The 26,315-nt window shown below is 36.6% G+C and overlaps 1 protein-coding gene across 1 annotated transcript in view; it reads right to left on the bottom strand.

Moving 5' to 3' along the window:
* The window catches only part of GRIA2 (glutamate ionotropic receptor AMPA type subunit 2), an 86,408-nt gene that overhangs the window by 15,147 nt on the left and 44,946 nt on the right, over positions 1 to 26,315 (bottom strand). The window contains exons 5-12 of the mRNA XM_058838680.1: positions 23,850 to 23,903; positions 21,391 to 21,552; positions 7,967 to 8,134; positions 7,583 to 7,687; positions 6,764 to 6,874; positions 5,433 to 5,639; positions 4,559 to 4,929; positions 388 to 586 (exon numbers count right to left, since the gene is read on the bottom strand). Coding sequence (XP_058694663.1) covers positions 388 to 586; positions 4,559 to 4,929; positions 5,433 to 5,639; positions 6,764 to 6,874; positions 7,583 to 7,687; positions 7,967 to 8,134; positions 21,391 to 21,552; positions 23,850 to 23,903 — 1,377 coding nt within the window. The remainder of the gene's footprint in view (positions 1 to 387; positions 587 to 4,558; positions 4,930 to 5,432; positions 5,640 to 6,763; positions 6,875 to 7,582; positions 7,688 to 7,966; positions 8,135 to 21,390; positions 21,553 to 23,849; positions 23,904 to 26,315) is intronic.

Raw genomic sequence — 26,315 nt, 5'->3', positions numbered from 1 at the left:
AATACTTATTAAGACATGAATGTACACCTTTCCCATGTGCTTATTCACTGTATGGGTACCTAAAATATAGCAGAGCTATTAAACAGATAAATTACATCAATTTCCTTCTTCAAACATACCTTGTTTTTCACTGTATATGGAGTAGTTTTTTCAAGTGATTTTCCTTTACATATTTATATCAAGACCCTTATATTTGTACATAAATAATAAAATGTAACAATTATAAATAAACAGGAACACTTATATTTGTGAGTTGAGCTGCACGAATCACACCTTCATAGCAATCTTTTAATAAAGCCAAGGGAAAACACATTTACATGAGAGAAGACCTACTTAAAAAAAATCTAAAAAATAAAAATAAAAAATCTAAAAAGTAGAGGTTCTTACCCTAAAAAACTCTTTAGTGGAGCCAGAATCTAATGTCCCATAAGCAATTTCTGTTTGCTTGGAAAGATCCTCTGCACTTTCAATGGGAGACACCATCCTCTCAACCGTCAGGAAGGCAGCTAAGTTAGCCGTGTAGGATGAGATTATGATCAGGGTAAAGAACCACCACACACCTCCAACAATGCGCCCCGACAGGGATCTAGTAACAAGTATGAAATGGATTTGTAAAGTGAAATGGAAGTCCTAAAAAGGAACACGTTATCAGTTTTATGCAAACGGTGCATTATAATATAGGGAGGCATTTCAGGCTATCTCAGAGTCCAGCTCTGCATAGGCATCAGACGGGAAATCAAGGCATTCTTCACTGGATCTCCTGGGACTCTGCTGAAATCAGGACTCCAGAGTTTACTTTTGGAAGAACTTAGTGATCCAGTTCTTCAAAGTTTTGACAACCCTTGAAGGAAACTGTTCCCATCATAATGTGCTATATTTAACACAAACTTTTTGTTCCCTCTGAGGTGATTTTGTGTGATATTATGATGAGGATCAAACAAAATCAGCAAAACAGCCCTTTCAGATAAACCAGTATGCACTTTAAAATCAAGGGTCTTGATTGTTTTCCTAAGACATTCAAAGACTGATTTCCACAAAACAATGGCTTATGCTGCTGTGTACAATCTGTACTGAGAAACAAACAGCATTATTTGTAAGAAAAAGACTTGCCCAGGGAATATCTATAGGCTAGAAAGTGCACAGGACTTTTGAAAGATACAAGCACTTAAACTGAGGACTGGACATGAAACAATCAGTGATAATACAGAAAAATGATGGAAAAAGTATATTTTTAAAAATAGTAATAATAATCTGATGTTTATAACTGCAGCAGGTGGGCTCTTATGGATCTGTGTTTTGCTTCTCCTGCTCAAGAAGAAAGAAGAAAAGAGAACTCAAGAAGTTATACAAAACAGCGTAAAGCACACATCTCAACTCAGTAATTTTCAATAACAGAAAACTAATATAAGATAAATACTAATATTACATTATTGTCAAACTTGGCTTTTTTTTTTTTTTTATGATCCTTTAAAGTTTGAAATTAACTACCATTTTTTTTCCAAATAAGACATTATAGGAAGCAGTACATAATCTTTGGAGATGAGCTTAATTATTTGGCTGAAATATGCATGGAGTTAAAAGTCTAGTACTAGGGCACTGCAGTATTTTAGGTTTGTCTTGGTGTGTCTCCTCTATTTATTAAGTAAACAAATTAGGAATCACTCACCCAGCCTACTGCACTGTGAATGAGAGCAAAAACTAATTCTGACATAGACTATACATATATATAGATATAACTACATATATATAGATTTAAAAATTATAAACAGTTATGCGAAGAGGATTTAGTAAGCTAAGAACAAAATTAAATAGAACCAAATCTGGACAAATTATGTTTTCCAATTGCTATTGCATAAAAACTCTGTTGTAATTCTGACATTAAAAGATTTATTCCATGTCACAATAGACTCACTAATTCACTCTACTACATGAAAATCAAGTCAGATAAGACCTAAAATATGTTATTCAAAGGACCAAAGAAAAAAAATTATTTCAAGCTCATTCTAAAGTGAGATATAGTCTGCAAAAATGCTTTCCGTCATCTTTGAAAAAACATCACATACTTATTTTGAAATGGAGGTAACTGGAATATAAAGTAATTCTGCAGGTAGAATACTGAGTTATAAGATACACTGAATATATTATATTACATATTTGCAAGGTAAAAATCTGCCAATGTGTATTTAATAACTGCCATCTTAATGGCACTTTATATTGTATTGATGACACCCTCTTTAAATGACAATAATTTTCAAATGTCTATGATCCGGGAGCAAAGTTGCCACTGACTTTGTGAAAAAAGAATAATCTCAATACCAATCCAGAAATTATGCTCCCTCATGGCCTTTTACAGGTAAAATTATTTGGGGTGTCATTTGTCCTCAGAATTTCCCCAGGCAGTCTTTCACAGTTAAATGAGTAATTGCTTTTTTTTATGTACGTTTTGAAAAGTTCCTAAAATGTGCTAGCATGATCCTATACTTTAGAAGCACCTAATTTACTAGATCTTTAAGTACTAAATCTTTAGGTACTAAAATAAAAATTTCTGTGCACAATGACCTAAATTTGTGCACCGTATTTTGCACTTAGAAAGGTATTATCTGGCATAACAGAGAGCACACTCACATCTCAGAAAAGATGAGGAAAACTTTGCTCTAAGTTATGATTATCACCTAATATACTATTCTACTCTATTATTCCTTTACTGCCCATGAGGCAACATAGGGACTGCTACTACCAGACCATTTCCAGGTGGTCCAGTCTTACTCAGCACCTTCTATTCCAGAGTAGGGAACCCTAGTTACTTGTCTGCTCTAAAAGTCTTAGTTGTTGAGAAATGATTGCAGCAGTGTAAAAATTAAGAAAGGTATTTTGTTGATGCCTGAAGATTGTCCTTTTTATATTTATTCTGATTCATCTGCAGGCAGTTCAAACTCCACAGTGAAATGTTCTGGCACAAAACCAGAAACAACAAGTGGTTTTTAGCCCTTTTCTATTTTTATAATAAACAGATAATATACAAACTAACCACCTTCCTCAAAATTATGGTTTCAATGAAATAAACGCTTCACTGAAACTAAATACTGAATATCCAAAACTGAGTCTCGTGCACCTTTTATGATGACCATTTGCTATCAGTATTCTTGCACTGCCTTTCAAATCCTATCAAATCAATTGTCAAACAACCCTTGTGCTTTCATAGATAGCAAAATAATAATGATAACAAGAAAAAGATCATAATTCTACTACAGCCTCGATTAAATAAAAATAATTTTGTGCTAATAGGTGCCTTAGCATACGACTCCAACTTTTGTAATCAATACAAAAACCCCACAGGAGTGAAATTAGCAAAACTTCTCATGTTCTGCATCAATTTGCCCTCTTCACTGTCTTGTCTCTTGTATACAATTCTTACTGGGTTATGTGCCAAATGCATTGCATCTTTCACCATAAAGGCTGGCATCTCCTGCTGTGATACAGCAGCATTTACAGAGAATTGCTTAAGTTCTCACACAATAAATGCTTTTATTTCTGTGGTAGAACAACTTGAAAACCTGCTGTTGCCTTTTGGGATGCATGATTTAATATCTAAGAAATGCTCCCTTGGTTTGATTTATTTTGACCACCAACCACTAGACTCACTCAAAATTGACCTGTTCCCTGTCTTACACTAGGATGTTTACAAGAAATGCAATTATACTAAGCAGTTTCAACTAAGTCCTCTGGTTTGATTTCCTTAAACCCTGCTGCCCTATTTAAATTGTTACTGCATTTCCTTCAAGCAGCAAGCAGCTATTTGCCTACCTACTTACCACTTCGCTGAGTCAAGGCTATAACCACTTGTGCACCAGCAAAATAGAATATTTAATGAACTGCAAAGGAATTAACTTAAGTGCTTTACAGTTGTCCCTAATAAAGTAGAAGAAAATCCATGAGGAATTAGGCACTTATAAACTGGACCTTCAGATTCATTTTCATAATTTCCTTTGTGACTTTTCTAAAAGTAGGCCATGGAAAAACAGCAGTGTTTTGCAAGCATCCACATGAAATTAGAGCCATCACAGGACTTTTACTTCAGTTCAAGGCTCTCTTGGGCAATAAGAGCGTGTTAATAACCATGTTATGATATGTAGTGAGTTTTAGAGGGAAAGTGCTGCCTCTGCAGTTCGTGACTAGTATGTTATCCTTTTTTCCCATTACAGTTGTGGTGAACTATATGCACTGTCAACTGTAAAATGGGAATATGCAGCAAAAACACGGTACCCCTCCAAGAAGGCATGGAATGATGTGAACCTTATGCATTTTACAGTCTCTGCATGGTGTATATAACTTCACTTGGCAGATTTATGATCGACATTAAGACAGATTCGATCAACTACATCCTGACCCTATGTCACAGTCAAGTGCTTTCACTTCAAAGACTTCTGTGACTTTAGGGAGGGAAAAATCATAGCAATTAATTTCTCTCCAAGAATGAAAATATATGCACCACGAACCTCTTCTGGCTGAGATGGCTGAGACCAAAAATGCACAAAGTTGAAATGAGTGAGTAACCAACCTTGGCGAAATATCGCATCCTTGCTGCATAAAGGCACCCAGGGAAAACCAGAGACTATTAAATATCCCAAATTCATTAGTTGATTCATTAGTTTGCGTTTCTCTTCCATCTTCAAATTCCTCAGTGTGCCACTCGTATGGGCTAAATCTGCTGACCAGGAATAAAACTACACTGACCCCAATGTAGGCAAAAACAATGCACATCCAGATTTCATATGCTAACGGATCAAGAAATGAAAACACTCCTGGCTTGGACTTCTGAGGCTTCTTGATCATTATTGATATCCCCAGGCTCATAAAGGGCTTTGAGAAGTCAATCACCTCTTCTCTCACCAATGTTATAGTTAATGGAGCGATTGCAATATCGGCTTTCTGTAAAGGAAGAGAAAAAGCAAATAATAGCTAATGCAATGGACAGAGCAAAAAATGGTTTAGTTTCTATGGCATTTCACAAATAGAAAATAGGACAGCAGAGACACCAGCCACATTTGTTTCACCGAGAACATCCTGTGGAGAATTTCAGAAATTTTTAGTTGAACTCATACTGAAATACATATAGCCATATGGTTGGTGTATTCCAAGCTTTAGTTTTTATATATACCCTTTTAACAGCATATGGCATTTCAAAGTTTAGCAAAGTACTTTGCTTTTCACCTGGTCAGAAGGATGAAATATGCATTCACGTTCTCCCAACTTCATCTGCATTTGAAATGTAATTTAATGTTTTACTTTCAAAGTGTTTCATGCCATTAGAAGTTATTAATTCCTATAAAATTAATTAGGTAACTTTCCTACACTATACAGAGAAAACAAAACCAAACCCCACTCCTTCCATTAGTCACCTTTAATAGCTTTATTATAGAAAATTTTCTTACCCCATAAACAAGTTCTCCAACCATCCCATTCCAGATTTTCGTGTCTGCATCCCTTGCCCCATACTTGCCATCCCCAACAATTGTGAGCTTATATTTGAATCCACAGTGCTTAGCAATTTCTGTAGCTAAGTCCACACAATAGCCCTCATATCGATCATTTCCTTCAAGCATTTCGTGATTTTTCTTCATCATGACATATGGGGACTCCTGCACAGAAAGAACTTGCCTTAGCTGCTTGATAGGGACAGGGTGCATCAGTTGTACACTTCACAGATTAATATATCCCCTTTGACACGTGAAAAAAGAGAGCGGATACCATCTGAATCACACATGCTATGTAGACGTTAGTTGTTAATTGTTAATGGGACATGTCTTTAACACATTTAAAAGCTGCATTCTCCAGAGTCATACACAAACGACAATACTTACAGGCACAGTGACTCCCAGAAGTATGTTAATAATGACCATGAATGTTAACAGGAGTTACGCATTCAGAGAAGAAAGAGTAAATTCCAAAATCAGTTTCTTTCTCTCATACAGTTTGGATGGAAGAAGGCAAAGGTATTTAGTTGCTTTTGTAGCTGTCTTACAGAAGAAAATTATTTTCTGTTTCACAACCACATCTCTCCCTGAGAAAACACTTGAGGCTCTCAAGGCTATATTTTTATTAAATTGCTATACAAACAAAAGGTAAGATATCTATAACTATACACTAAAGTTCTATCATCAGCAAAATTAGTGATGAGTCATAAGTTGTATTAATATATTTCCTCTTTTCTCAGTTGCTACAGAACTGTTCTTGCATCCAGAGAAATTCCTATGCTAACCTATGGCTTGTCCAAACTGATAAACAAGATGTGTAATTTACAGAAAAATTCTCTTCTATAATAATACACAATTTAATTTTCTAAACAACCAGAATATAACATTTAATGTTGAATTTTACACTTTACCAATCCATAGAAGCTACAATCCTGAAGCATGAGAACCAGTCTCTTTGCTGTTTGTCAAAATCTATTCTCTAAAATAAACACTATGGTTCCACCTGCCAGAAAGTTCCTCTCCTTTGAAAGCAGGTATTTAATTTCCATTTTCAGATTTAAAAACCATAACTTTCTAGGATGTTCAATCAAAGACCATTCATCCTCTACAAATCAAAAACACTTCCTGAATCCCATACATTTCCCTAATTTCTAGATTTTATTATGTATCACAATAAGTAACAGCTCACAACCTCAAATAATAAAGACAGCATATTTAAACTAACATAATGTCGAGAAACAAATCATTGTAGGACAGACTGTCTTCTGACAAAATAGGAGGTTAATTACCAAAATAGTGGTGACAATAATAGTCTTATTCTCTAGTCCTGAAGATTCATTTCCAAGAGGGCCATCAAGAGGATTCACAACCATTTTGTCCACTTCACTCCAATATCCAATCTAAAGAGAGTGTATAGGATGCACAGACACTAGTGAATATGAACTTTTCTGGAAAAGGCAAAGCATGTTATTACTATGCCCTTGATTTGTGCTCACAGAGAACTATTTCAGCTATGGATAATTCAGCACTGTAAGCAAGCACTTCTATTTATGTAGTGAAAGACTACAACAAACAGTAAAAAGATTGAGCTAATGATATTTGTTTACATGACTTTGTCTAGAACAGGCATACTATTTTTATTCACATATTAACAGGTTTTAGTATAAACATGACACACTGTAAAACTGAAATACTCCAGATTAGCAAAACATGAGAAACTGTTTTCCCTGAAAGATTTGAAATTAGAGCAAAAACACAAACACATTTATAAAAATATCACTAAAAATCTGTATCCAGCTTTTGCCATTTAGAAGCATATTTCTCGAAATGCTGGCTCACATTTAGGAATTCAGATCAGAAAGCAAAAAGTTTAACCCACAAAAGTGAAAAGAAAACACTCTTATGTAGTACTTACCAGAAATAATAATTCACATTTGTTAGAAAGAAATATTAGATATGTTTACTTCACTCTGCAAGACCATTGTAGCATACACCTATGAATAAATATTATCACAACCCATGCTTTAATCTAATGTTTCATTACCTACCTTAACCCATTGCTTAGAATGGTAAAACCTTTAGAGACACTATGAGACAATTCAAATTACCTTCCGAGGACCAGTACTTTTGAGTTCCATGACGTTTATTGTAAAATTGATTCTCTTTCCATTCTGATCAAACTTTATATTTCCTGTTAGCCCTTCCACCTGAACCTATAATAGATGAAGATGGAAGTGGTAGAAAAATTAAGTTTGTTTCTTTTTAGGAAAAAAGTTTTCTTTATTTCCACAGATGATTATTGATATTTCAAAAACAATGACTTTAGAGTGACTTTCATATGCAATATATTGTTAGCCAGGCTCCTGAGGACTTCACTTCCACATTATTCCCAGCAAGGTCCAGACAGGTTAGGAAACCAGAAGATTTTTTCCAAGCATTTACAGAGAACTTTACACATGCACTCATCCCAGCATCCACTCCAGGGAAGCTACCTGTTTCAATGCCCTTTCTATTTCTACACCATGACCCCAGGGCACAGCTGGATTTGCGAGACAATCTCCAGCATTCCCTCTTCTGGAGATCTCAATCCTCTGTTTACGCAAATTACGGAAAGCTTCTGTCATCACTTGAACAGCATCATAGGTCAGAGCAGAGGTATACTGAAAAGAAGTGAAAATATGTAATTAAAAACCGTCTTCAGCTCCACTATACCTTCTAATCCACTTGGTAATCCATTAAACACTAGAAAGGATTGTAAAATATGCTTTAAATCAATTGAATTTTTCTTTAGTTACCCTCTGAGGGGCATCTATGAAAATTAATCAGGTGTATAAATCCGAACTAAAGATTTACAGCTGTTTTCAGTCTGAGCTACATTTTTTCTCACCTACAGCTGTGTACCAATCCTGTGTGCAGATATGGCTGGAAGTCCATGCAGGTAAAAGGGAAGAAAAGAAATAATTTTCAGTGTTCAACCTGAGCTAGCCTATAAAAATAAGAAGTTGATCCTCTGATTACACTCTTCATAAAGAAGCATTTATTCATAGATCTCAAGACTTCATCTCCTCCCAGACAAATACACACAAAAGAGCAGGTATTTGTATATACACGTGTTTAACTTTTCCCAATTAAATATAAAATCTCAGGGGTAGCCACTTTCAAGTGTGCAACACCTTGTCAACACCACACAGAAGTTTTGGGGCCGAGGTGCCTGGAACAAGTGGTGCCCCTCAAAGAGCAATTTAGGTGAGAAAGATCCCCATGTTCCTAAACTGACATAGCATAAGGAGCTTTTCAACTTCTGAGACATCAGAGTGGAATCCTTTGATCACACACGTAAGAAGCTGGGGCTAAAGAGTAAAAAGCATTTATCTTCAGTGACTGGAAAATTTTACATCTCAACCAACTGAACTGAAACCACATGTGCACATACACCGAGGGCTTTGTTGGATGGCCTTTTTGGGTCTGGAACACTGCAATTATGCCAAACATAAGAGCCATTTTTGGAAATATGGGCCAGAATATAACTACTTGGAGGCATATGAATGAATGGAATGATCCCTGTGAAGGCTATTAGATGCTGAAAATATATAAATTGTAAAGTGGAGAGAAATGATGTATTAGCTCCCTGCTTGAATGGCTCAGACTTTAATGAGAATTTTAATTAGTTAGCTCAAGTCATGCAGAAGACTCTTGTAATTGTAATGAAAGCAAGCTCCCAAATTGAGATTATTTTTTGTGTGCAACTGTTAGACCTTAGAAAGGAAAGCAGAACTCTTTTTTAAAAATCAGTAAGCTCAGTGATCAGTGTCAAATTTCTCAATAAAGTTTTCTGAGTGACTTGTACAGAAATATTTAAAGGGATCAGAAAAGCAGAAGAATGAAGTGAAAGACTGGGTAGAACCACTACTACTTCCTTCTACTGAAGCAACAGTACTTAAGTGGTGTCCATGAATTTGGAGATGAGGAGAAGAAAGGACCCTGACTGGCAGTACTTTTTAAAACATTGCTCTTTGCAGTACAGAAACATAGTGTGCCACACTAGTGTTCTGAGAAACTTTAGAGACAGCACTGTCATAAACCATCAAAACATACTTGGGTAGCAGAGAAAATAAGAACTTGGATTGAGAAGTTATACTGCTATCTAATTCAGCTACTCTATGATTTATTGGATCATTGAGATACATTTAATGTATTATCTCAAGAATATTATTTCTATAGTATATAATTACTTGCCTGAATATTCATAGCTCAGTCATACATGAGGATTACGTAAAGCTTTGCCTATCAATCAGTACTGTATGTGCATATATGTCATCACATATATAAAATCTACATGTCATAATTTAGATTAAGACAGCTTTTAATCTAAAGATCTCAGAATATTTTAAAAGCACTGTTGGAAATGCCATGAGAGCAAACAGCCCATGAATCATTTCTTACTGCTTTATTGTGCATACACTTTCAGCTCTTAATAACCTTCATGGGGCTCATTAAAACTATCTACAGCTTCATAAATTGATGTAAAGTTGACAAACTAAACCAAAGTGAACTCATTAAAATAAACAAGAAATGACAGACCAATAACCTGCTCATGCAGAGGTGTGTGTGTGTGTGTGTGTGTGTGTCTCCATAATAAATATAATGGTCATAAGTTAAAGTATGCATTAGCCCTGCCTTGATTCACTTTGTTTTTCTGTAGATTCATCCACATTCTGATCTGCACTATTAAAATAAATGGGAACACTATTTGGAACATTATTCTTTGGAAAGGGGATGGGGTCTTCCATCTTATAATTTTATGGCAGTGTAAATCTCCCAACATAATTTCAGTTCTTTTCAACTTTATATGATAAGGTCAGCAATTTTACTACAAAATTAAATAGGTGCTATATTTGAGTTCTTACAGAATCACTTGCATTAATTAAAGCATGGCAAAGAATACGCAAAAATAAATCCTGCATCTCACAATTTTAGAACTAGGATAATAAGCTGATAATATCAATTGCCCACAGATTTTATGCCATTTGCTCTGAAACATGGATTGCATGAATGCCAAAAGAAAAAAATTTTCTCTAAGTAGATGCCTTAATTGCCAAGCAGAGAAAACACAAGGTCCAAGAAATTTTCTTCAACTTAAATTTCTAATTTAACTTTCTATCTTCAACTTAAAAGCTCTACAGACTGTAGTAAAATATGTAAGCTGCAATTGCAAAGATGAAGTTGAAAAGTAAAGACAAAACAAAGTCATCCCAGACTAAGCAGAAGTTATTAAATGTGCCGTCCAAGAAAAACTGGCAAGATGTTGCCTTTTGTAACTTCAGATATTTTCCAGTAACTGAGGAGATACCAGAAATCCTTAGCTAAAAGGACCAGGATTCTATTTTTTACAATCAGTAACTGAATCTTCTGAAGGTGAAATTGCAGAACACTACCCCAGAAGCACAAGATTTTGTTATATGTATATTTCAAAGTTGTAAGGTATTATAAGAAAGGTAAGTTAACCTGTTAGAACTGAATTTAACTCAATGCCTGTCCATGCGCTCATGACAAAGCTGAGAGATATGATTAGACATCTAAAATAATTAAGACAGTATACTTAATCAGTGGAAAAGAAAAATGTGAAGACATAAATGCAAAAAAAAAAAGAAAAAAAAATAAGGAAAGTATTCTGAATGACAGGAAGTCAAATTCTTTGACTTCTTGTCATCCAAACAAAATAATAGGAAAACTTTGGCAGGACTCTACCAGCTATGCCAAAGAATGCAGTGCTGCTGTACAAGACACTAGAGAGACCTCAGCCAGAACAGCAGACCCAGCTGCAGCAGCGTTCAGGAAGGCAGAAATCAGTCTGCGACAGGCACAGATGGAGGTTCCTCACCACGTATTGGGGGCTGTTGTTGGAACAGCAGGAGAAGGGACACTGCATCACTAATAGAGGCTATGAGAAAGGAGGCCTAAAATCTGGTACAAATATTTTCCCTTGGTAAAATTCTGAGAGAGGAAATATAGGAAATGTTCTTTGTTGCAAGAGCAGAAGGGTAGAATCAATCAGTATAAACACACCTTCACCATTTTCCTTATATTTAAACAATTTCAATGCCACCAAATATACAAAATAAACTATGATAAAATCTCTCATCTGAATTTTGCACATTTTTCCCTCAACAAAGTACCTCTCTACTTGAATGCCAGTATATACAACAAAAAGCAAAAATATTGACACAAACATTCCCACATCTTTATAGATTACATACAAAATATAGGTATATACATATGTAAACACACAAGTGGAAAAGAAAAGAGACACAAAGTTACTTGTCAAGAGCTAGTGAAGGAACTGGACAACTGTCTCTTGTACTTCAAGTGTAGCCAAACTGATGCAACACCTATTTCCTAAGGATCTTTAATGTAGCTGGGAGCTATTTTGAAACAGACAGTATTGCACACACTTTGGAAAATACTTGAAGGTTGTCTGACAGATAAGAGAGGTAATAGAAAATTGCCTAACTGATTGGAAATGGCTATTTCCTTCTGGAGCTCACAGCACCTTGCACAGCATCCTGACAGGACATGGAATTGCAAAGAGCTACTTCCAGTAGAAACAAGAGACATTGTCAAATCTTGTACACATATGTGTAATTGGAAGTGAAGATGGCCTTTGACTGTGCCCATACTCATGGCTTTGCTCTCACCTGTTTTGTGCAGCTATTAGCATGAGCAGGGGTGTGTACACAGCAGCCTGCTGAGCTGGTTGCCATTCAAACTGCAAGTGGGCTTCTAGCACCCGAGCATCTTCATTACCTGTGGCTGTGTTTCGAATACTGCAATGTGAGATAGAGGTCAGGGAACCCAAAAAAGACAGTGTGTGGCTCTTCCTCTTTGTTAGGATGATGCTTGTGTGAAAACAGGTGGTCTTAGCCACAGACTTGCTTCCAGCTGTGACTAATTGCATACATCCACAGGATATTTGGAAATAATAATTTCAAATTTTTTAGCAACAGCCCCGGTCCTGACTAAAAGGGGAAGAGAGATTAATAAAATGTAAAATTACCTGATAGTTTAAAAAAATTAATTAGATTGCTCTCAGTAAAGCTGGGGTTAGAGACCAAGCCCTATTTATCTTAAGGAATATACTATACTTATTAAATTTTGTTTCCCAAAGTTGTACAGTCACATCAACTTGCACTTTGGTAACAGTCTTTATTCAAAGACAACTGCAGTACTTTGTGTGCACAGAAAATCTAAACAAATAGGCATTTTTGCTTTGAAGTGCCATACTGGCACGAGATGCAAAGAACACCCTAAGCAACCTGTCAGTTTAGAAAAACTTGAGTTCAGCTCCAAAACTGCTATCTAGAAAATCTGAAGATTTTTTGACATGTTTATGTGTTTGAATTATCTCTTTGTTTGGTTTAGAAAGGCTGCTTTCTGGGCACACCCTGAACAGCTAGCCCAGCAGCAGGCACTAGCCAAAGCCAAAATCCCTGGAAATCTGACTCCTCTTTGAAAGACATACTCACAGCACATCCAGCAGAGACTGACAACAGTGGGGCACAGGAATTATCCTGATGCTCCCACAGTAGGATATTTATAGGAGAAAGTGACCTTCTTTCACTCTTTTAAGAACTGAATATAGCAAAGATCACAAGATTTATAAAGCCCAGTGTGCTTGGCCTTTCTACCTATTTTATCTACTACTCTAGTAAGAATGAGATTCCTGAACTGTAATTCCTCCCCCAAGATTGCTTCCAGTACAGAACAATTTCCTCACTAGAGTCATCAGAGGTGCTAATTCAGCAGAAGAAAAAGAGTGCAGGCACCTACTTTATTTTTCTTTTTTTTTTTACACTGAGAACAGAGGGGGTTTTTTGGCCCTCCATTACAGTAAATGAAAATAATTTACTTCGATTTGAATTCAAAAAGCTTTACAAAAATAACAAAAAGGTTGGATTTGAATCCACAGAATTTTAATTATAAAAGATGCTGTTATATTTTAATCATGCCACTGCCTATGGAGAATATACATACTAACAAAATAAATAAGATTCTAGAATGATTTGTTTAATTTTACTTCTAACTTAGAATAAACATGCAAAAAACCCAATGCCACTAATGATAAAATCGCCTTGAATTCACTGTAAAACACAAAGAATATACACATTTTAAATTTTCACCCTATAAATACACAAAACCTTCTCCTCAAGCCAGAGCAAAGCATGTAACTCTTCTAAGTATTAAAAATCAGCAAAAACTGAAGCCTTTGGTCACAGAAGTGTAAACAGACAAAGTAAGAATATCTCACAGGATGAGAACAAAATGTACAATTAGAAAGGCAAAATAATTCTCTGAAAAAAAATATGCTCCAAGAAGTGGATTTGAAAGAGTTAATGTGAATGTTTGAAATGTTGAAGTGTGTTTGGAGTTCTCTGCCTTTTTCTTGTGAGTGTGGGTTTTGGTGTTTGGTGTTCATTGTTTTCTTGGGGTTTTTGTTTGTTTGGTTTGGTTTTTGGGTTTTATTTTTTTTTCCAGGAGTGGAGAGGAAGAAAAAAACTCAATCAACAACCCTCATCATATATACTGGGGTGTTCTAAGAATTTTCAAAATATGCCATTTAAAACTAATAGTAATAATTCAAGTCTTAAATTTAAAACAATAGGGAAAAAAAAAAAAAAAAAGAAACACAAAAAACCTAAAACACAATTCCTAAAGCACAATTCCCCATTTTCATTATCCCTCCTCAACTACCCTAATTGGCAGCAAGATACCTGTTGGATCAAGATGAACAGCTTTCTCCTGTTTGCTGCAATCCAATTTCCAAGCAGAATACTAATAGAATTGAATACACCATTCTTACCAGGTTGCTGATTTCACCGAGACATAGTTACTGTCAAAGAATAATAAACATTTTGTTTTTACTTTTCTGCCACCCCATGCTAGTTAATATGGGTAGCTACATTAGTTAGTCCTTAATACCAGACCTGCCCTAGAAATAAACCTGCATGTCTCCTCTCCTTGTTCATTTAAGTATCCCCAGTGCTTCTCCTCCTCCCTTATTCCCCTAACCCAAGAAATTTTCAGTCACAGAAGCCTCTCCAGCTCTGAGCTGCACCAGTTTTCTGTGTCTTTCACTCACATTTCAACAGCCCCTTTTCACTTTGCTGACCCCTTTTTTGCATGACATCATTCCTCCTCCTCCTATTTTCATCTTTGTCTATGCCTCCCTCCTCTCCTCTTATCCACATTTCTCAATCAAGCTCTACTGTCCTAAATTACATGGATCTTTGTGAGGCCAGGGTTATGTCAGACCTTGATGAACACTTGAATCATGAAGGAATAGTAGCTTTTCCTGCTTATATCCACCATATCCAGATGAATTACTGGTTGAGGAAAAGCAATACAGAGTTCCTGGGAAAACAGGCAGGAGGAATCCCCTGCACTTTATTGGCTGAAGATCCTTAAAAATTTACTAAGAATAAGTGGATTCAAAGTCAAAGAAACATAGCGACACAGAGATATCAGAACTTGGCTCTGTAGTTTTCTGAAGTCTGGTTTAGCACAGTTCAGCCACTTTTACTTTCAGGATCGAAGGATCTGGGTCAATTGGCCTTTTGCAAGTCTGAGACAAATCTACAGACATTGCCTCAAACCACCCACTGCTTTCAGTGGCTGAACATTTCATTCTTTAATTGAGTTTTCTTAAAAAAAACAACAACCAACCCAAACCAAACCAACTATGCTGGAATGAGCTATTATTTATGTAAAACAGCCTTAAGCTATTAAAAAGAAGGTTAACACTGACATTTCTTGCGCTCGCATTTTTGTATTTATTATTTCAAATAGAGAAGACTGAATAGTGGGATTTGAAAGCCCAGTGAAACCAGGTAGTTGGAACTCCAATGGAAAGCATAATTTTTTTATGCCCAGGAAACCAAGATGCAAGGACTGAAAGCAGGCAGAACAATCTCAAAAATCTACAATTTTATAAGGGCACATTGAAAAAAAAAAAACAAAAATATCCCAGATCAGTTCCTGGCTCAACCTTGTAATAAATACTAAAAATTATCTATTTTTTAAAAAAGTAAATTTTTAATCATTATTATTTACTTGAATTAAGGCATATTCAATCATATTTTTCTATTAAAACTGTAGCAGGTGCAACAGAATATCCCTTATAACTCTTATTAAAATTCATTGCATTATAAAACCATTTTCCAACACACTGCAAACAGAAGAAGCATGGCCCAAAATGAAGGTATTGTCTAATTTATCAACTGTAAACTTTTGCTTTGTCATCTATATCTAGACAAACTGCCTTCTGAATTTTCAGTGTGAATAATTGCTTTCAGTGTTTTCTTCTTTGTTCAGATTGTTTTCCTCTTTGCTCCTTATTATACGTGAGTCATCTAAATGTTAATTATTTCTGCAAGGTAAATAATTGTGTGCTATGTATTTTTGTACTTTTTCTTCTGCATGTTATCTGTATTGCATCCTTGAGGTAAATTAGCACCGGTATAGTTAAACCAGCATCTTTCAGTTACAAGCATCATTACTCCTGACTTATGGTTTCAAAATAATTGCCTAAAAGACTATATGACTTGACTGTAAAGAAGAAACTCGAAAACGTGAAACTACTGAAGACAAAACAAGGAGGTAAAAACAATCTAGTGTTTTGGTATCTAAGCTAAGCATTGGTTGGGTGGAGAAAGAGATTATGAAGCCAGAAATACAATCATGGAAAGAGAACATCTGAAACGTCATGTGCTAGCATGAAACAGTTACACCCCACCAAAATAGCTGCAATGAGTACCTGGGCTGTTATCATCTTCTGACACAATGGGATTCTCTACGAGTCTGAGCTGAATTAGGTCTTCAACCAGGCAGCCCCAAATTTTTTTCTGTCTGCTGCATAGAGTTTCTGTACATATCATATGCAAGTTGCCTCAGGCACTTCAAGCCTCAGGTTGCTCTTAGGAAAGCTTACCCCAGAGTAGTTTGGCTTGTAGAATAGACTATTTTAGTTGTCAGACCTACAATGATTATCTACTCCAACTGCCTGAACAATTCAGGGTTGACCAATTCTAAAGTGTGTTTTTAACAGAATTGTCCAAATGCCTCTTAGACAGGCTTGGGGCATCGACCATCTCTCATGGAGATCCTTTTCCAGTATTTGACCACCCTAAAAAAATGAAAGAAATGTAAATAAATGCTTCCAAAGGTCCAGTCTGAACCTGTTCTAGTGTAGCTCTGAACCATTCCCACACATTCCCCTGCCACTGGATACCAGGGAGTAGGTGTCAGCACTGTCCTCTCCACTCCCCTCCTTAGAAAGCTGTAGAGAGGAATGGGGTCACTCCTCAGCCTGCTCTTCTCCAAAGGAGACAAGCTCAGAGTCCTTAGCTGTCCCTCACAGGACATGCCTACTTGAAGCTCAGCACTTAGGCGGGGGGTTGGCTCTGGCTGGACACTAGGTGCCACCAAAGCTGTTCTGTCACTCCCTTCCTCGCAGAGAAGAGATAATATAATGAAAGGCTCATGGGTTAGTATAAGGGCAGGGAGAGATCACTCAGCAATAACCGTAACAGGAAGAACTGACTCAACTCTGAAAAAATTTAATTACCAATCAAACCAAAGTAGGCTAATGAGAAAATGAAAACTAAATCTCCAAACCTCTGAACCCACTTCTCCCTTCCTCCTAGGCTCAACTTTTCTCACAAATTCTTTATACTCTGTTCCCCCAGTGGCACAGGGGGATGTGGAAGGGGGTTGCAGTCTGTTCAGCACCCATCTCTGCCACTGTTTCCTTCTCACACTCTTCCCCCGCAGGGAAATTTCTTCTCTGGCACCTGGTCCACCTCCTGCCCTTCCTTCTGCACTGACAGTCACCAAGGCTGTTTCTCTCATATATTGTCATTCCTCCCTCTGGCTGCTGTTGTGCAGCAGCATTTGCCTCTTCTTGAATTTGTTATTGGAGGCACCACCGCCTTCGCTGATGAGCTCGGCCTTGGCCAGCGGCAGGTCAGCCTTGGAGCCGGCTGGTATTGGCTTCACTGGACATGGGGGAAGCTTCCAGAAGCTTCTCACAAAAGCCACCCCTGTGGTCCCCCTTCTACCAAAACCCTGCCTCACAAAGGCAACAAAACTCATGTCTCACCAGCCTTCAAGAGATACAGACTGATATTCAGCAAACAGACCAAAGGCAGCCCCTCAAAAGAATGGGTTAATCAGATTAGCAAACCAGAGTCGTTGGATGGGAACGGATGAGCTGTCCTTCAGTGGCCTTCCACAAGATCAAGAAGCTTGCCTTAAATGTAATAGTCTGGAACAACATTAAGGCTCAAAAAGCCCAGCATATTTGTAAATACACAATACTGGATCGAAAGAACATTTCAACTTTTAGGCCTTTATAAAATTAAACGTGTCTTTTTCTTTTGGCTACTTGACAAAAAATTAGCCAGTATGCTCAACTCTATGTTTCAAGATCTACACAATAGCTCTTCTAGAACTGCATGCATAGACTGGTATCACCCTTGGTTACAGCAGACATGTTTTAAATTTAATCTGAAGTAAGCCATGTATCAGCATTCATTTTGAAAGTTGTAAAAATATTATGTAAAAAGTCTGCAAAGCACTTGTTTTAAGCATCCTGCTTAATCTTTAAATCTTGTGCTTTTATCAGTTCAGGGACAGTGCAGCAACAAATAAGAACAGTGTCTTTTCTCATGTATGTCCTAAGACAGCAATTTTTTATAATTAGTATTTTATAAATTGTAAAGGTACATTTTTAAAGCAATTTGATACAGGTCCTCTTCTGGGCATCTGTGGAAAAGGCTTTTAGCAATGCTTCTCTTTCTTGAAGAGCATGTTTCTTTGAAATGCATTTTTTCTTAGAAAGGGTGTCTTTGTCTATTTTCAGGACTGTACTTGGATGCTGTGATATGTCTTATCAGCTCAGTCATAGTCCATTGACTTGCATTCTGTAATGTGAAATGAATGTACACTTACTTTTGGATTACAAAAGGAAGATAATACAACAGAGTTGCAATGTTTTTGTCTGCAATGATAGAACACTTGCAACCCCAGAGACAATATTACCTGTTAGGGGCATGTAACCACCTCTCATTTCTATACTGATGATGCAGGGCTTTTGTCAGGCTTCCTATCTGTTTCATACAGAATTTGCAGCAAGAGTTTCCTAGATTCCATGGGACTGGGAGCAAAAGTTCATTTATCAGGACTGGCAATTTGGACAACTACCTCAAAATCAAGAGGGGAGAAAAGTTATTTGTAAGATCACTTAAGGGACAAGTGGGAGACCAGTGCATTAACCTGCTCAGTAATCTAGATGCTGATACAGTTCTCCAAGAAGCAGAGGGTAACATGGCTAGAATAACAGTATAAGAAGTAATGAAATGCTCATGAAGGACAGGTACGGAATGCAATTCAGCACAAGCCGATGAAAAAATCCTGTACTTAAAAGTAATGATTAGGTGGACAGACATGGTATAATCCCTGGTATGAGGGGAAAAAAAAAAGTAAAAAGAAACTGATACAAAAGAACCCTCTGAAATGAGTACTGTCTCTGAGACACATGAAGCCATTATTTCCATTTCCTCAGCACAGCACACAGATGTGTTGCAGTAGCCAGTCTGGCATTTCAAAGAGGTACCAAATAGAAAGGTTCCAGAGCAAAATGATCTGAGAGCAGAAAACTCGAAAGAAAAGGGATTATTTGGTTTTGCAGGGAGTAAAGCGAGGCAGGAAGGGTGGCAGCCCTCTTCAATGAGAGAGTAGAACCCCCTCACAGCCATTAGGAACATATAAAGGAGTAATAGATTAGGTGATATAAAGGCTGATTAAGGTTAGACAAAAGCCAAAACCAGGATGATTTAAGTGCTGAAATGGATGCTTGGAGAAACTGTGAAATCACTACTCACAGGAACTGCACAGGTTTACCTGATTCTGCCTTCAGGCAAGGAGGACAGAGCGGGTGACTGACTGCTCAAAGACCTTTCTTGCCTTGTTTCTATGGTTTCTATGATTCTACCCTACCTCTAGCTCCCTCAAAGATGGGAATGAAATGTGACATATCTCTAGCCCTACATGTAATGACAAGCAAAAATGACAAGTAATACATGTATAAGGGCAAGACGTAGAAAGCTACACAAAGAAATACAGTACCTGATACAATCAATGTCACCAAATATTGAAATATACATCCACACTTTCCTCACCATCCATATCTCTAGCATTTATAAATTATCTGATAATCTAACATAGGTCTCAGTTTCTTGCATATCAGTGCAGTCCTATATATATCTTGAGCAAACAATATAAAAAAGAAGAGAGGTCGGCCTTTTAAACTGAATTTAAAATGTGTTCAAAATTAATAAAATTCAGGAAAATAAGTATTTCAATTACTTTACTTTTCCTATCCATAATAAAATAAACCTCAAAAGTGGAAGGTTTACAACCATACAAATTGCAACCACTTCATGCTATCTAATACACATGCAATTTCCCCCTAGTGTAACACCAGAGACCTTGTTACTGTGTCTCACCATTTACTTTTCCGTCATTGATAAAAACTGCATCTTGGTTTCAGTTTGAGTTCTTCACTTTAGTCACACATTTTATGTATTTCCATATTATTATTTGCAGACTGTGATTCTGCAACATGAATATGTAGGTAGCTTTGGGCACTCAAGAATCAGAGAGACAATAGGATGCTATTAATTTCCCACAGCCACATCCCTTTTTCCTAAACGAGAGCAGTACAGATTTCATATGCTACACACCTGTAACATAAATGTATCTGAACACCTGACACAGACTCCAGTTTACTTTGTCAAACATCAAGTAAGAAATTCACTACTTCTGTCATAAAAATTTTAAACAACAAAAACAACCACAGAAAAAAAACACTTTGACTAAGTTACTACCAAACTTGGCCTCATAAAAAAGGAACCTATAATATTTTTTTTAATTAAAATTAAAGTTGTGTGTTTTAAAGGACTTTTCTACCATGCATTTAAAAAAATGGTTCTTCCTTCCATGCTGAATTTTTTACTCATTTCATTATAAATTAAGAATATGCTTCATAGTCAAACTATAGCACAAAAAAAAGTTATAGCTACAACATTTGCAACTTATTGTTTTGTCTTTTAGAGCTATTTAAGAATGTGTTCTTATTAAAATTTGTGATTTTATTACTTAAAAAAATTATCTAACATTACAATTTAATTATTCTTTTTAATATCTTGCAGCCACTAATTGATCCTCATGATGGTTAGAGAAAGTGAGAAGGTACTATTATCCTAGTTTTATCCAGAAGTAAAACTGAGGTGAAAAAGCTAAACCACTTGCCCGGTGCCACATCGTGTGTCATGCAGGCCTGAAATCTGACCATGATTTTGTACGTCAGGCATAGCATTTAATTTTGTAAGTCTTTGTAGGATTTAGGCATCTGTCTCAAAGGGACTGTCTAATCATTTCTTTGGGATTATGTTACATCAAAAAAGTGCTAAATCTGTGCTCCCCAGAAACATGATTAATATTGGTCTTTAAACATATCAAACTACAGAGAAAGAGAAACATTTCAAAAACAGAGAAAGAGAAAAATCAAAACTAGTCAGTAGATCTACTTAATCTATCATCATATCTAAACCAATTACCTAACAAGCTGCCAGGCACAGATTTACAGTGACTCAAGAAAAAAATTGTCCTGAACATTTTTAAGAGTGTAGCATCCTTCCTCAATCAGTCCTATGACAGAGAATGTTAAAAGTGCCCTAGCAAAATACAAAATTGTGTCGGCACCATTGATTTTCAAGGGCTTTCTCTGTCTCTTGTGTTTCTATTTCAAACCCTTCACTTCCTGTACCTCTAGTGCAGTTGAAACAAACATAGGACATACCTTGATTGTACTAGTGTGTGCACCAGGATATTCTTTCTCCTCCAGTGTTGACCAACGTTGTATAAATTTTGACACCATGGGATCATCATAGTCAACTATCTGAAATCCTGAGACATTAGCTCCTCCAAACTGAATTTTTGACAAATCTCCATCAGTAAATCCCTGAGAACAGAAAAAAATTATGTCTTATTTTAATAGTTTTGGCAGTTCTCTCAATAGTGTATTAAAAGGAGTTACTGTATGACCTCTACTGCAGAAAAGTAAGCCAACATTTTCCTCAAACTGGATCCAATTTAAATCCTCGGCTGCCAGGATTAAGTCATCAGCTCCATTAGCCAGCAAGGGGGTTCTTCTTGCTGCCCACTAGACAAACACTTTTATAGAGAGCAAGGGCTGAGTGGACCTGACCTTGCCATCCTAGCTTCCTAAACATCCTGCTAATTTCAAGGGCACCACTTAAGTGAGAAAGGGAGCACTGGACATGAGTAACAGGCAGGCAAGTCTTAGGCAGGAATACTTACAGCCACAGCTGTATCCTCTTTTTTAGGAGCTCTAAAGCATGCAGGACTTACCATCTCCACTTCCTCCTCCCTTTGACACAAAGAACTACTTCTCATTCTTACAAAAAGTTCTTGTGTTCTGTTTTCTGTGTTCTGTGATTTAACTTCACCCAAATAACCATACAAATGCATTTACATAAAATAATGATGTCAGACACTTCATTATAAATGAATGTTGTGAGTGAATACAAAAAGAATCAGCAACTTCAAACTGCATTATCATAAGTTGCTACAATTGTTATACTAGATGCTCTTTAATTATTGCATATTAATGATCTTCATGTGTTGCTGCCTGGTAATACAGATACTTCTACACGGATCATGTAACTTGAGAGCTGAACAGGAACATTCATTGTATATTCAAAGCTTTTCTCCATCTATCAGCATTTTTCAATTTTCAAAATAGATCAATTTCTTGAATGACTGATCAGGCTGGGGGAGAATGTTACTGCAGTCCATAAAGAAGAAAGCAGGTGGGTTCAGTGAAGATGATATATGATTCAAATGCAAGGTAAGTTTTCTTTCTGACAGAGAAAAACAAGTTTTTAAAATCACTACCATAAACATATGTTAAACAGCTTTAAAACACAAGATTCAGTAATTTTTAGATCTTATGGACTTACTGTTACAAATTTAAAGCGATGGCTAAAATAGCAACCAGTTAACATAATGAAATCCACTGGGCACATTTTCTAAAATTTCCCTTAAGACTCAAAATACTGTTTATCCAACATTTGCAGTGAAAACCACAGATGTCTAACAGATAATTTTTTCACATTTTGCTAAGACTTTTATGCCTGCTTTACAAATATCAGCACCTCAACTTCTTTATCCAAAAATTAGTCATTGAGATACAAGAATGAAACCCCAGTGTCCAGCTTTTGAAGAAGCCTTTAAAAGCATTAGGCTTTTTCACACCCTGGCACCCACATGACTCTTCAGAGCACTGCCTGCCTGGAGGGGGAAGTGTTTTCATCAAAGGCTGGGAAGAGACAGGGGTTATGCCTCAAGAACCCAACCCACACCATGCTCCTTCTGTTTCCTCTGGCTCCTCAAAGGACTCAAAGGAAGACAGTGTCAATTGGGGCACTCTGGGCCCTGCTGGAATTTCTATCAAACACTATCACAGTTCAAGAATAAACGATGAAAAAGATGGTTTGGTGGCACTTGCACTATACAACTCCCAAAACTTGAACAGGGTAACTGGGATTTCAGCTTGCAGAATTTGCTTTGTCTGTTGCAAAAAAACCCAGGTGGACTAGTTCCCCTAGCTTCAGTGTTTATAGACTTCAATATCAGTAAAATGGCCCTTCATCTTTAGACATAATTTAAAAAAAAAAAATTACTTTGACAGAATTTAGTGAGTTTTCTGATCTTTCCTTGCAGGAACACTACTAGCTATACTGTCTGATCATCTATGTTCAAGAAAACATTAATTCAAACTGATTATTCAGCCAATCTGAGGGACAAAATGTGGAAATCCAAGACACACTAGATGGCTAGCAGAATGAAGCCTGAAAACCATGATTCTTAAGTAATTTAAAAGTTGTGAGAGAGAAATCACCTTGCTAAATGAATGTATCATCCTATGATACAGAAAGTTATTTTTCTATTTTACATACCCTCTTTTTCTAAAGTATGTAGAAAAAGAGAAGTTCTATTGAAGGAGCTGAGCAACCTTCATTCCCATTGATGGGAATATGATAAGAGACATTTAAACCCTGAAAAAACTCAGCCAATAAACCAATATAATGTCAACACATGCATTCATTTAGTGAGGATAAAGACATCTAGCTTTTTTCCTGTTTTCTAAAATGTATTTAAAACAATACTAGTAGGTGGGCTTCCGTAAACAGTCAAATGAGCAATACAGGTATTTTAAATACTAAGAATGCTTACCAGATTTGCAATGATATAGTGGTATCCTTTAACATGTTTACCAATTGTGATAACCTGTAAAAAAGAAGAAATGCCCCCATAAAGGAGAATGTTCACCTGGTACACAGACAAAGACTTGAAAGGTACAAAATGCAGTATAATGTAAAAGCTAGTTAAGAGCTTTATGGTATACAATACTGAGTTTGTGTGATGCTTTTTGCTTTATTTTACCTAATGCACTGCTGAACATACACTGCTGGTAGAAATTAGCTGTGCTGAAGTCCAAGTCCCAAGAGGGAGAGTCCCTCCAGACAAGGGAGCTGAATGCTAATTACTGTGGTGTATTAAGGCACAATTCAGCCAGGAGAGAGCAGGCATCACACTTTAGCAACACTGTGCCTCACAGACTCCTCCTAGATTCTGCCCAATGACATTAATGAATTATGAGGAAGCCTTGTAAAGTTCAAACTGTTTATTGCCCTAAGTCTTCCTCATAATCTCCCTCACCAGCTGGTGGTTCCTCAACAGCCTCTGCTGGGAGACCTGCATCACAGATTCTTCTCCCAAATAAGCCTAATTAGGCCTATGTTTGCATGGGGAAGTTTGTATTTTGAACCTAAGCACTTCTCTAGAGGAAGTATGTGCAAGATAAGAGGAGTCTAGAGGTTTATTCCATCTTTTGAACAATGAGAGCAACTTAAATTAAGAGTGGATGACTCATTCATTTCCTCATTTAACATACAACATATAACTAAAATATTGAGACTAAGTATCCTGAAACTTATATCAGGGTACTAGTGAACAACACTCCACATACTTGGTTTAATGAAGTTACAAAAATATAATTGAAAGAAGTTTAAACATTGAGTTTACCAGAGCTTGAGACTCAGAAGAATCACATTACACAGGTGATAGAAGCAATTAAATTGTTCCTCTTTTGAGGTCAGTATATATATGATACATGAACTTAAATAACCTAAAACACTACTTGCATCAGACTACTTAAAACTAAATACTTATTGAGAGGCTTAAGAACTATTTTCAAATGTATTTCTTATGTAGCTGCTGCTCAAGAAGAAAGCAATTTCAGTTAGACCAAATAGATCAGCTCTTATGTATGAAATACACATCATTGGTGTCTGATATGACAACCAGTAGCTGCAAGCCTTTGGATCAATGCTCAGAAACTCTGCTCTAGCTGCCACTTGGTACTCTGTCATTAATCCAGCTTGCTAAAACTTTCCACATGTTCATATGAACACTAAGGACGCTGCCAGTTAAAAGTGAGAAAAGTCTGTAGTAGTTCCAAAAGCAATGATGAAGGAGCTGTGCACACAAAATCCGTTCAGCAGTTTAGAGGACCTTCTCTAGCAGGCATAGACAAGTAGAGGTAGTAATTACACAGCTGCCCAGAGGGTGTTATCAGGGTGAAATGAGATTCTGCAAAGGAAGCTGCTTGAGAAGAGACAGAAGCTATATAATGAAGAGTGTGGTATCACAGACCTGCCAGATCAGAGAAAAGGAATATAAACTTGTCTGAGGAGAGCTGGGGAACTGAAATATTTTTCAACGTACATGAATTGTTGAAATCTGGAAGAGAAATTGTAACACAAGACAAAAACCAAGAATGATGAAGCAACTTTGCAAACATATTTTGTGGCTGTACAAAGATCCAAGGGCTACAAAACGTAACTGGGTGAACCTGAGGCTGTCACCCTAGCTTAAAATATTTTCAGGATAAATCAAATGCACTAAAATGAAAGATCTGATCAACAATAGAAAGCAAGGAAAAAGTAAAGAAGTTGCTTTATTTGCACACAAATAATACTTTGGCGTTAAAGGAAAATCTGGTTAACAGAAAGCCTGTTGCATTTCTTGCTGCAAAGATACACAGAAATTATTAAATTATTCTGTATTATTAAATAAAATAGAGAAAAACTATTTCAGGCATCCTCATGAAATGATGGAAATTTCTGAGGGTTTTTTTTTTTCAGGGCAGGAATTAAAATAATTTTTCAAAAATAAATCTGGTAGCAAAGCAAGGCCTGAAGTACGCAGCTATCAGAAAAAAAAAAAATCAGAAGAACACACTCAAAGGATGCTCACAGGCCAAGAAATCCATTGTTCAGCACTTCATTTTGAGAGATGGAGAAAATTAATAGAGAATCAGTTATTTAGACTTTTTTATAGGCTATTTGAAAAATTGAAAATGAGTTTACATTTAAATGTAAGGATGGGAAGTTACTCAGTGTACTGAGTTACTGACTGTAAGGATAAAGATAGTGTAGGGCTTAAAAAAGAGCCCAAAGTCCAGAAACAACTAGGCTATCTTGTGAAAAGAATTCCAAGACTAAACCCATATGGGACAGCTGAGAACAGCTTAAGAGAGCATATTCCAGGGCATAGCAGTAAACTATTCAGAGAACAATGAAATAGAGTTAGATGAACTGACCTGTGAGGCTGGTTCAGTTATCAAGGATTCTTCAG

This window comes from Poecile atricapillus, chromosome 4 (assembly GCF_030490865.1).
Source record: "Poecile atricapillus isolate bPoeAtr1 chromosome 4, bPoeAtr1.hap1, whole genome shotgun sequence".
NCBI classification, from domain to species: domain Eukaryota; kingdom Metazoa; phylum Chordata; class Aves; order Passeriformes; family Paridae; genus Poecile; species Poecile atricapillus.
The sequence above is the reverse complement of the archived record's forward strand: the minus strand, read 5'-3'. Positions and strand labels throughout refer to the sequence as shown.